This window comes from Cygnus atratus, chromosome 12, assembly GCF_013377495.2.
Source record: "Cygnus atratus isolate AKBS03 ecotype Queensland, Australia chromosome 12, CAtr_DNAZoo_HiC_assembly, whole genome shotgun sequence".
NCBI lineage: Eukaryota > Metazoa > Chordata > Aves > Anseriformes > Anatidae > Cygnus > Cygnus atratus.
Window position 1 is genome coordinate 6,736,973 of NC_066373.1, and position 13,155 is coordinate 6,750,127.

General features: G+C 42.5%; 1 protein-coding gene across 2 annotated transcripts in view; it reads right to left on the reverse strand.

Moving 5' to 3' along the window:
• The window catches only part of VAT1L (vesicle amine transport 1 like), a 53,900-nt gene extending 52,972 nt beyond the window's left edge, over positions 1-928 (reverse strand). For both annotated transcript variants that reach the window (XM_035543345.2, XM_035543344.2), the window contains exon 1: positions 587-928. In XM_035543345.2, coding sequence (XP_035399238.1) covers positions 587-816 — 230 coding nt within the window. In that variant the 5' untranslated portion in view covers positions 817-928. The remainder of the gene's footprint in view (positions 1-586) is intronic.
• Positions 929-13,155: the final 12,227 nt, after the last annotated feature.

Sequence of the window (13,155 nt, forward strand, 5' to 3'; positions counted from 1 at the left end):
TGGTCTGTTACACGTCAACTTGTGTAATAAGGCCCCAAAGTTATCTTCTGCCACTTGGAAAAAAAAATAAAATCCTGTTTTCATAAGGAACATGTGCGCTGCGAACTAGCTATCTAGGAAGAACATCCTGCTCCAATTGTTAGGGGTAAGGAAAAAAAAAGAAAAGCCTTCTAGGAAAGCTCCGTTCAGGATCCCAGCAGCCTGCTAACCATGCATCGGCTGAGCGAGGAATTAAACCCAGTAAGTTGTCCTCAACACCAGCTCTGCTGTTGCACAAGCTCCGAAGAAAAACTATGGTGATAGAGGCGGGATTCCCGGGAGGAAAACAAGGGGCAGCAACAACCAAGGGGCAGCATCAACCAAGGGACACCATCGAACAACCATGGGGCAGCACCAAATAGCCAAGGGGCAGCACCAGACAAGGGAAAGCACCAAACAACCAAGGGGCAGCAGCAGTCGGGAGGGGACCAGGTGCTGAGCGCCGTCCTCCCCACACCCACCCACCCAAACACACACACACACCCAGACACACACACACACAGACACACACACACACACACACACGCCGGAGGAGACGATACTGGACCAGGCTTTCACGCGGATCTTCAGCTCCCCTTCCTGCGGCTCCGGCATGGCTTTCTTGGACACGCGGAGCTTGTTGAGCCCCCCGAAGGCGGACAGCACCACGGCTCTCATCTCCTTGGTGTCCGCTGCCCGCAGGCTGCCGGCGGAGCTGCCCTCGGCGGCTTCCTTGCCGCCCTCCTTCTCGATCATCTGCTCCGTCTCCTCCGCTCGCTGCGCTCCCTCCTTGGCCATGGCGGGGCTGCGCCGCCGGCTGCTGCCTCTGCTGCCTCTGCCGCTGCTTCGCGGGGCGCGGTGCCGCCGTGTGGAATGGCCGCGGGTCCGCCCGCCCTCCGCAATGCACCGCCCGGCTGCGCAGCGCCCTCCGCCGCCTCGCCTCGGTGGCAGGGGGGGTACGCGGCGCCCCAACCCGCCCCGCGCCTCCGCCCCGCCGGGCCCGCGGCCCAGCCCGGCCGCCACGCCCTGAGGGAGCCCGCCCGTCGCCCCTCAGCCCGCGCCGGGCGGCCGGGAGGGACGCTGAGGCGGCAGGGGAGACGCGGGTGGCGTCGTCCTCTCCCCGAGTCAAAGCTGCAAAAAGCCCCCCCGGTGGTCTTTGATCAGGCCTGGGCATAGCCCCGACCCGCTGAAAGCGTGGTGTGTGAGCCCCAGGGCAGGAGGCTCAGCCTCGTGGGGCTGGGAGTTGTGCCTGCTGAGGTGTTTGCAGGTGGCATGCCACCCGTGCATTGTGGTCTTGTGGAAACAGCACGAACCCAGCATGAACCCCTTGTCACTTCACATGCCAGCACCGCCATGGCTTCACAAGTATGGCAAGGCCCAGAGCCCCATATGATTGGGATGTCCTCACCCAGATCCCCTCTGTGCCCCGTGCTCACCCAGCAGCAGCACAGCTCTGATCGCAAATTAAGGTGCCTGATGCTCAAACTCAAAGCCATTCTGAAAACCGCATCACCTTCACGGCTGCCCTCTAGTCACTGAGGAATTGGGCATGCAATGTCATTCTTTACCAATTCCTCATCCTTCAGCAGTTTTTGGGGGCCAACTGAGTGGATGTGCTTGGAACCATAAAGAACAGCCCAGTGGACAGTTGCCTCATGACTGACACATCGCTTGTAAGCGAGCAGCTCAAGTTTGAGATTCTGCTGTGATGAGTATTTAAGCCCTTACACAACAGGTCTTGCAGCAGTGATCGGTGCTGTCCGCTGGGCCGCAGGTGGTTGCTGGATTCTGTGGGGAGCTTCATCCTTTAATGTGAGCACAGGATGTGCCGTAAGGACACCTCCAGCAGCTGGAGCTTCCTGGGACTTGCCTGGTTTCCAGACCGTAACGAGGCTCCGTCATCAGTCACTTTGTCCTGCGTTAATGAGGGTGGGTGCCCACAGCGTGTCATGACAGCTGAAGGTGCGTTTGGAGGATCTCTAGTTGTGGGTTCGTAGGTAGCTAAATTTTATTTATCAAGTTCTGCATTAGATGCCTGCATCATTCTGTTGATGGTCCCTCAGCCTGAATAAATCCACTGCTTACATGCCTAAAATTATGCATGTATTTATGAAGTTTCAAAATGCCATGCAGCATGCCGCATGTACAGAAAACATTCCTATGGATCTGGGTAGGGACAGAGTTCTGCCAGCCCCTCTGCAGCAACTCACTTCTCTAAGAAATTTCAGGATCTTTCTGACTTGTGACAAGGATTGTCTCATTGGACTGTGGATTTGTTGCATATTCAACCATACTCCTTAATTTTACAATGTATTTATTTCATCCTTGGTTATGGATTTACATTGTGTTTAGAGGAAGCAAAAAACCTTGGAAATGTCTTAGCTATAACTATAATGAGTAGTGGGGTAAAACACTTTCCCATTAACAAACAGAGGAACGGATATATTTTTCTTATTTCTTTCTACTTGGTATATAACACTTCTGGGTTTTCTGTCTAGCCTTCAGGAGGTTTGCAGGTATAATATTTTTTAAACCCTGTTTCTGAGAGTTTTTCATCCAAGCGTGTTATAAATGAAGCAGTAAACAAATGCATTTTAGGAGCAAGGGAGAATGAATACTAGCCACAGGGGAGCTTCACTAGCTTCATTACCTCAAGAAGTTCAAACAGATTTTATCAAAAGTGAAGTCTGATGCCTTAAATGATGCTTACATTGTCCCTAAGATATGTTTTGGAGAAGGATTCAAAACCAGCTCATTAACACGATCGAGAATTTTCTGTGTGACATGTTAGAATGATGCCATCCACTTCATTCTAAATAGCAGCTTGTGGAGGCATCTAGCTGCTTTAAAGGTCAGGAAGCTTTTTTTCTTCCCTTGCTCCCCTGTTAATACCATGAATATTCCCCTTCCTGTTTGCTATACATGGCTAATTCAGTGCTGTAAAAAGGAATACGAAGTTCTGTCACTTTAGATCTGGCCATTTGAATGCATGACCAGGCGAGCAGCAGCTGAGTAAAGAATAACACACATTTGATTCCAGATGATTCACTCAGCTGGCATCTTATTACAGTTCCAACTTGAATGGTAAAGTGCAGTAGGAAGGTAAGGCAGGTAGCGTATGTCAACCAAGTGACATCCTGAATAATGAAGAGGCCATGGGGCAGCTCACTTGCATCACTCCAGTGGTCTGAAACATCCAGAAGAAGTGGATCTGGACCTCGTGTGGCAGTTATTTTGCAGTGGTTTGTCTGCTAGTGTAGTTCTATTTCACGTTGATGACTTGGGATCAAGACTAGTAATGATTTAAAGCTGTCTCTATTGCTCCTTGGTCCTGAACCATATGGAATTTATTCCAAGTGGATTAACCCTATCCTGGTTGCCAGTCAAAATGCCTGAAGGATGGCCATTTCATAGAACTGTGACATCTTGCTTATGACAGAACCAGTACTTGCCTTTGTCACTTGTGGCAACTGAGGGAACATATACCACATATTTTTGCATAATCCTGATTCCATTATTTTGATTTAATCCATAAACACTTCTTTAAGAATATTGGATGATGCAGTACAGAAGTTTTCACTAAATGTAGTACACTGATGTAAAGCCAGGATTTATTATGACAGCTGACTATAAATTTTACCACTAGAAATAGGCTGTGGAATGGCCATTTGTATCACTTAAGACTTACAGTAACAACACACTGAATTGTAATTATGGCTTTGCATTGACTTCAGTGGCTGCTGGATTAGACAAAAAGTGAAAACGTAGGACCTGATTTGATGGGTGATGTCAAGTAGTGACCGTATTAATGAATGTGCTATGAGAAGCTGAACAAAAGGGAATTAAGAGTTCTTTGATCACCATCTTTATCTGCTGGTCAAGTGCTGTCATTCTTTGCAATAATGATATTTAAAAATGGTATATGGAAAACATGGGAAAATGGAACGGCGTACTTGTGGATGAAAGCTGGCAGTTACAGCCAACATTTCTCATTGACTCAGATCCTTTATTTTCAGAACATAATCATCCATTCAGCAAAAGAACCTATGTGTATCAGGGACAAAGCAGTCTTCATCACAGATACTCTTCTGAGGGTTCATGCCTCAGTTTCATGGAGGGGAGTAGCCCTTCGGGATAAATCTCACTGCAGCATATTACCATACTTCTGGAGTAAGATAGGTGAAGAAATAGAAGTTGTTGCTGGAAACACCGACCATGTGGAAGGTCAATGAAAAGCTGAAGTAGATGTGTTAAATGCAATGTTTGGTTCTACGTGGAGAGCTAAAAACCAAACCAAACCAAACCAAACAAAAAAATATATATTTTTTTAAATCCTGTTGGACCTTTGTGGAAAAGAACCATCCTGTATTTGATACCTATTCTGTATTCTGTGTCAAATTTTTTGGAAGAAAAGCAAAGAGGTTTGTTTTCTTAGCAGGAACAACATTTGAGACCCTGAATAATGGCTAATCATATTGGTCAAAAGAAGTAACATATAGATGGCAAGACCAAACCCTCAGAATGCATAATATTGCAGTTTTTATCTCAGTAGTTTTCAATAAGGCACAAATCAAATCACATTTTCTCTCAAACAATTAAGGATTAAAAATATTTTAAGCTAAGTGATGCATTTACTTATAGTTATAAATAAAAAAATAGTAATTATTTTTTTTTCTGGCTGTTTTAATGCATAAACAGGGCATGTTTTAATATAGAACACACAATATGTTGTGTTCTAAAACATTGCTTTCTTTACAATCTTCTGTTAAAAATTTTGTTTAGTGCAGGGATAGAAAACAAATCCTCAGGACTCTCATAACTTTTCCATCTGATTCAATATCTTCTCCCTACAGCTTTGTGTGCTGTAAAACATCCATATTGCTTGACAGAAGATGCATCTTATGTATTATGTTTTGACCGCATGTTCAGAATACCTATTTCAGCTGCTGCTATAACCGTTAGTCCTCAACATCTCTTATCAATAGGAAAATGGTTTTATTGACTTTTTTCCCTGTATTTGTGCATAGAATGTCACAAGGAAATTTGCAAAGGAATCTCTAAGAATATAGCATGCTAGATTTATCTCTCTGGTTTCTGAAAGCAAAGATCTCTCTTTCCTAATGTTAATTCACTTTGAGATAATTGTTTTATTTTATTTTATCTTAGCCAGGGGCTTTTTCTTACTGGTGGAGCTATGTATGAATCATAGAAGCAAAGAAGCAATTCTGTGTTTATAGTCACTGAAAAGAACTGTACATTTCCGTTCAACAGAGAGAAGCAGTTTAAAACTCCTCAGAGTCATCAAAGTTGCATTTTAAATTTAAAAGAAAAAGAAATCAAAGCATTCACACAGGATTTGGCAAGGCCAAGATTTGCCAGTATGACTTATCCTGTTGACTGCTCAGTTATTTCTTCATATTTTATCATTTGTCTTGTACAGAAATTGTGCTCAGATAATTCAGTGATGGGTACAATAGAAAAGAAATACATTGATCACATTATTGTTGTTGATCAAGAAATAATACAATTTAAGAAAAATTAAACATTGTAAAATACTTACATGATGTTAGTGATAGTTGTCAATAAAGACAGACAGACCAAAATAATCCCTTTTAACAAAACTGAATTTATGTATTTACTTTTAGAGCCACACTATCCATTTCTTTGATTAACTGAATAGTTAGTATAGTGAAAAAATTACCACTTAGTATCTTCACCTGTTGTCTGTACAATTAGAGAGAGAGATAAAGTTATGGGAGACGAGTACATTAGGACTCTCATTGCCTAAAAGCTACACTCAAAACGTGAACAGACTGGCTATACTGTCCTGACTCCACCATTTCTACTTTTTATTTCCCTGTTTATGAAGCTCAGGTGAATCATATTTACCTCATATAAACATAAGCTAGTAACACACATTTAGAGTACTCTTGTAGCACTGTTCAAGTGCTAAGTACCTTTAGACATTTTTAGGATATTACAATGCCATCTGGGAATCCCAGGCAGGTCCAAGACATTATTCAGACCTTGTTCTTTAAGGTAATTCACAGGGAAAGTAAAAAAATCATTGCAGGTGTTAAATCTCCTCTTGAAAGTACTGTGGTCAGTAACTGGGAAGTTAGATATCTGGGGATGTGCACGATGCTTTATGTACTATTCATTTTGTGTTGCTCCAGGCATTCGGAAAGAGTAATCACATTTGGCATTTTCACTCAATTTGGTTTCAGTAATTAAGGAACCTGAGTAACTTGTTAGAATCTTGTGGAAAGCTGTCTCTGAACTCTACAACACAGCTGAAGTGTGCAGAAGGATAGGAATTCAGCCAATAAGTTTGAAAAGGATATCCAGTTTTTATACTGAATATAAGTAGTTATCTTCAGTTATACTACAGTGAACAACATCATCAGGAGCATCTGTCTGTGAACGCTGTCTTCCAGCCTGATTGCATCTAATGACGCATTGTATTTTTGAATAAAGTTATCTTTGACAAACTACCAAGCTATTTTATGGGTTTGTGAGCCATGTTTTTTTCTCATTAAGTAGCTGTACGTGTAATATAGGTAGCTCCTAAATCTGCTCCTCTGCTCAAAACAAACATACAAAAAAAAAAAAAAAGCGAGCTTTTAGGTTTACTAAGCTGAGCTCTGTTTCATGTATTTCTGAAGTTACAGTCCAGGAGCACACGACATACGGGTTGGTGCTCTGGAAGCAATGATGTTTCTAGCTTGAATTTAATCATGAAAGCATTATACTTATTTACAGCTTTTGTGAGTGCCCTGTCACAGCACAGAATTTCTACTGTGTTTACGACTGAAAAAACTCTCCTTCCCCCCTCCCCCAACTCTTGACGCAGCTTTCAGTGCCACTTTAATTGTGCCCTCTGTGATGGGTCTTTTGAAGAGAGGAACAGGATGGTCTTCAGCATAATTGTGCTTTCTTTGGAGTGTTTTATCATGCTAACTATAAATGACCTCTTTCCCTGAGTTCTGTAGCTGGTAACCACTTTCTAATTCATTGATTTTTGTAAACCACCTGAGCATGTCACTCCATTCTCTTCTATTCTCCATCAAACGATACTGAAAAACAAAATAGATGGGGAAGAAAAAAAAAAAAAAAGCACACACACCCCAAAAAACAGAACCCCCAGGTTATCAGGAGATTGTTTTGCTTCGAGCATTGTTGAGCAATGGAACTGTTTGTAACAAGTCTGCTGGGTTAGATCTCACTTGGGCTGCCAGAGACAGGGACTCTGTGTGAAAGCATGTGAGTTTGCAAGTCGGGTTTAAAACCTGTACTGGTTTTGACGGGGTTGTAGTTAATTTTCTTCACAGCCGCTGGTATGGTGCTGTGTTTTGGTTTTTTGACCAAAACAGCATTGATAAGGTGTGGATGTTTCAGCTATTGCTGAGCAGTGCTTACACAGTGTCAAGGTCTTTTCTGGTCCTTGGGCTGCCCAGCCAGCAAGCAGGCTGGGGGTGCACAAGAAGCTTGTGGGGACACAGCCAGGACAGCTGATCCAGACTGCCAAAAGAGATATCCCATAACATATGATGTGCTCAGCAATAAAAGCTTCTGGAAAGAAGGAGGAAGCAGGGGGGACATTTGGGGTTATGGCTGAGGCCCTTCTTTCCATGAAAGTGGCTGAACATCTGCCTGCTGATGGGAAGTAGTGAATAAATTCCTTATTTTGCTTTGCTCATGTGCACAGCTTTGCTTCACTTATTAAACTGTCTTTATCTCAGCCCATGAGTTTTCTCAGTTTTGCCCTTCTGTTTTTCTCCCAGTCCCACAGTGGGGGAGCGAGCAGGAGCTGTGGGGTTTCACTGCCTGCCAGGGTTAACCCACAACACAACCAAAAAGCCAGATGTCTACCTTTTGAGCAAAAATGGCTTCTTTTTATAGTAATTTTAACAGAAAAAAAAAAAAAAATTAGAAAGGTGAGAAACAGGTTTGAAAAATTTTAATGCCTTTCCTACCTCAGGAAGCGGTTCTTTAGCCTATAGTTAAGCATACTAGTGACGTACTTGAGGTAAGCTTATACTATTGATAACCACACTGCTCCCAGTATTTGTAATACCACACAATAACTGGTCTAGTTTTATGACTTATTTATTGCATGGGTAGCTGTATTTCACAGTACAGGAAGATAGCTGAAAAACAAACATTCCAGTCTGAAATGGGGCCAGTTTGCTGACACCGGTGTGTTTACTACAGAAGAGGACTGACTGTGCCATTCTGTTTCCTAGGGGCTTTGAAGAAGTACTGGCTTTTCTGTTTCCTAGGAGCTTTGAAGTAGTGCTGGCTTAGTTTCCAATGTGCTTTTCTATATTAATCAGCTAAATGTTAGACAAAGGTGAATTTCTGGAGACAAAATTGATGTAAGCCTTGCATAGCAAAACTTCATACTTGTAACTGAGATAAATGATTCTTCAGTGCTCCAATATTGTGAGAAGTCAGATCTGGTCTGATAGGCTCCATGCTTTATAAGTAGATTTGGAAGTTCTGGGGAAAGAAGAAGTCAGGAGTCCACAGCCCATGCAGCTTTCTCAGTCATCTGTCACTGATAAAAACTCTGTGGTAAGAGACATCAGAGTAGTGGGGAAGGATGTGGTTAGGTAGAAAACACGCCTTAAAAAAAAATCACCATAAAGTAAACATTCATTCTTATCTCTCACTAGAAATTGTGCAGATATATTCCAATGTTGGTAACTTGTGAACTGTCAGGAATAAGAATTAGAAGAAACTATTTAAACGTAGACTTTAGAAACACTTGGCCACAGTGGACATTACACTTTGAAGTGCCAAATAAGGGATCAAACTGGGGACTGCTTACTACCATGATCTGATCATATGGTGTTATTGTGGTCACTGTGCATTTCAAAAATTTCCATCCTTCTGTGATATTGTTAAAGGGCTTGGAAGTCCTGATGAAATGATCTTTTTCATGGAAGCTTTAGCTCATAGCAGCTTCCTCACTGTATGACCTAACACAATTAGATATCCTTGTAAACAGTTATTTGCTTGATCTTTTGTCCAGTCTCAGAAAAGAATTGGGCATTCCTGATAAATCTTTTTCTTTCAAGGTAAAATGAAAGGGCCTCAACTACTTTCCAAGCATGAAGTTTGATCTCCCATCATTTTGAGATAATTTTATATCTAAAGTCTAGCTGGTAGAAATACGAGTTGCTTTGAATTAAAATTGGGAACCGTATTATGCAAGACTGTGGAATGCAGCCAGCGAGTCAGTTTTGATATTACAGTACAAGGTGGACCACACGAGTGCTGGCATTTGTCTTACGCTTTAAAGCAATAATTCAAAATGCAGTCTACATCTAGTTAAAAAATAAAATTCAGGAAGGGTTAACATGGAGAGTGCAGTTAGAATGAAGGAAATTGATATTTCTAGGAAAATTAGTATTTTGTACTATCAAATAGAAAAGTTCTGCCTTTTTTTTTTTTTGGTTGTATAAGAAAAATACACAAATTTTTCAGCTTAATATTTTAGCCATGAGCTAAGCAGTGTCCTTTCATGGCAGGTAACTAACCAGCATCCATCTTTAAATGTGGAGATTCTGAGCAGTATCTGGTAGAGAAGAAGGAGATTGTGTTACTAAATCAGATCCAAATATCAACATTTTCTTGGTTAAGCTGCACCGTCAGAACTATTGCTGCAGAATGTCATCCAAGTTTCTTCCTAGTCCTTGAAATCAGTGGGATTGGCAAGCACACGTAGTCCCAAAAGACCATGAAAAATGGAGTTTTTCTAATAAGATGCCAGACCTTTAGTCACCTTGAAGTTACCTCCTTAGTAGGAAGATGGAAGAGGCCTAAATTACTGTCAAGTTTATCCAGTTTAGGAAAGATAAAGCTGCTGTTGGCTTACTCAAGTTAAAAGAGGGGCAAGAACCTATACACAATTATTAGCTGGGTTCAGAAGAGAGGAACGCTGCTCCAGACAGTCAGTGCTGTAGGATTTTTCCCTCATTGCTATAAATGTTAACCGTGCAATGGGGAGAGGAGGTTGCTATATGGGTGGGAACATGAAGGAGCAAAGAGGTGGGAGGTGTCAAAACAATTGAACAGAATACCTTTTAGCAGGCTTCCTGAACTGTAATTTTTGTGACCAAAACCCTCCTCAAATAACCATGCAGAGCCAAGACTGTCAGCTTCTGGAGGGAACTTTGAAGAATGTTAGCAAAGATTCTGATGAAATAGTTACAGTGACCACAGCCCATGCTGCTAGTGAGTGACGTCAGAAGTGGCTTTTTAACTTTGGTTATCTGAAGTTAAAAGTGAAGAGATCATTTTAATAATTAAAATAAGAGGAAATTGATGTGTATGTCACAGTTTCCCAGTTAAAGACCTCTTTATGTCAAGACCCATAGCAGTATATTAGCCCCATCATATCGTATTGCTGCATGAGAGTTAGCATGGCCCCACAAGGAATAGGTTCCTGCTAGGCTCTGTGCTTTCTGCTCCTGTATCTCAGCTGGGAGCTGGGTTTCTTTGCCAGAGTGGAGAACAGGAGACTCCTTTCTCAGGAAAAAGGCATTCTGAGGGGTTCAGTCCAGCCTAATAACACCACATCCTTATCCTTAGTTACATGTGCTCCTTGACAGAATATACAGATAAGCTTTGTGATATATCCCGAGAGCAACTCCCCTTTATCATAGCTCTCCCCTTTGACTAGTGCCCACAAAGAAGTAAGTCCTTGTGCAGTAAGTAGATCTTGTAATACATTATCCAGTGTGTTTATGACCCCTGAATCACAACCTACACAGCATGCATATGCTGCTAATCAGTGGCAGAGCTTAAAACAGCCCATAAGTCACAACTTCCAGTTCTCTACTTACTGATTTATGTCTGTGATCAATATCATGCCTTGCTGAGTTACTTCCTATCCCCTGAGCTGCTGTGGCAGATTTTGCAAATCCACAGACCTCCCCATTTTTGAGATAAATCCCTTTTTCAATTAGCCTAACACATTCTACCTCACAGCTGGGTAGAAAGAGTACACATATTAGTCCACAAAGAGTTATGGCAGATTAGCTGTCAGGAACTGACTAACTATAAATCAGGCTGCAACTCCTGAAGACAAAGGCTCCAGCAATTTAGGGTATTCCCACTCACCCCTTCCTCAGGTGCTTGCTGCTCATTCCCACAGCCTGCTGCAAGGTGTTGCCTCCTCAGCTATGCTGGTCCAGCTGCTTAAGTGGCCACACTGAAACCCACTAGGGACCTGTTGTGGCTTAAAATGCCCTAGAGTATCAGCCACACAAAAATAAATGTCTGTGCAGCAAGAATTTAGAGGAACAGTTTCCATAGGTTTTCACCCAATGATCTCTTTCCCAGGCCTTTTCATTTCCCACATGGCACCATAGCCCCTCTTCCCTAAAATATCTGTCATTCGCTGTGCCAAGCTGGCCACGAGCAAAGGTGTGGGATCCCTGCTGTTAACTATTTCCCCCCTTTCTGCTTCAGCTGAGGGAGGGAGGAAGCAGAGGGCTGATACAGGGGCAGAGCAGGAGTGTTCCTCTGCCCTCCGGTACCTTCCTGTCACTCACTACTGAGGCAGAAAGTTCAAGGCCAGGAGCCCCAGCGCAGCACACTCCCGAAGGCAAAGGTACTCTACATTGAAAATCACTCCTACAACTGGTGCCACTTCGCTGCAGAGCTTAACAAGAGGAGCAGTCCCATGAGTACCCAGTGTTGCATGTTCTCTAGCTCCCAACTCAAATTGCAGATATTCCAGCTGTGCCAAGGAACATGGATTTTAAGCTGTGAATACTTGCCAGATTGGGCTAAAGCAGGGATATGCCACTTGCACTGTGTTCAGTGATAAGCATCATCGCAATGAGTTATAGCACCCTTTAAATGAAACAACATTCAGTTATTGTGAAAAATTATATAATTTTGTCTTGACTCAAATTTAAATTGTTCTGAACTGTTCTTCTGGTTACAGTGCATTTAACCCTGAGCAGTCAGTCATATATGTTAAATACTCAGAGGTTCATGTGAGCACCATCAGTCTGTTAAGATCTGATTTTGGTTTATTTTGTAGGTTGAAAACAGCTCCCTGTTGTTTCGCATTTTGTGAGTTACAAGATGAGCCAGAAGAATGCTACCAGCCTAAAACTGTGGTGACCTACTGTTAAAAAGTAAGTTGGAATTGTTTTGGTGGTGGTGGTTGTGGGTTTGTTTGTTTGTTTGTTTGCTTGTTTGCTTGCTCGTTTGGTGGAGGAGCATTAAAACTACATTCTTTAACATTAGTCGAACCAGGCCAAACAGGATTTGCTGATTTTGTTGGAAAGTACAATGGCTGATTTAGAGTCATCAAGTGCCAATGGCAATCTATACACTGTAGCAGTGTAGATGAAGTAGTTGTCATGACAACTCGATTAACTAAACAAACATATCTGTGTGCAGCAGCAGCTCATGTCCTTTGCATCATCTTTACCTCAGCACAAAGCATTTTGAGTAGATGTACAAATGAACCTGCCCCCCACCCCACCCCTTTTCCCTGTGGTACCCCACAGCACTGCCTGTTTCTCCTGAGCACCTCGGCTGGACTCCTAGCAGGAGCGTTGCTGCTTCTGGCAGTGCAGAAACCCAGGCCAAGTCATTGTCATCTTCCTTTTCCTTCCACCCCTCCCCACTATCCCCACCAGGCTGGCTGATCAGGTCTCATTTCCAGAATTGCCTTCTAGTTCTACTATAATTAAAGGAAAATAAGAGCAGTTTGTGAATAAACATACACTAAACTACCTGCTTGCCAATAAAATGTTTCTACATAAAGAGCTAGCACTATCAAATCTGATAGCCAGTCTGAGGTTGTCTTTAAATTAGCAGCTTTTGGTGTTACAGGCACTTTTTGAAATATGCAGCATAGCAACTTAAGTTACTCAGAAACCTCCACTCACTAAAGATGTATGAACTCTGGAATAATTGACATATCTAAGTGAATGCTCAGGTCAAAACTAAGTTTTAATTACCTTCACTGCATAGGAATATACTGTTGCTTTATAAAGGAATAACTGTTCCAATACCTCCCCCAGAACACAAAGCACCAAAGGAATAGATAAAAATTGAGGGTTCCTTATTAGAAAGTTGTTAAGGCTACTGCAAGTTGAAGCACTA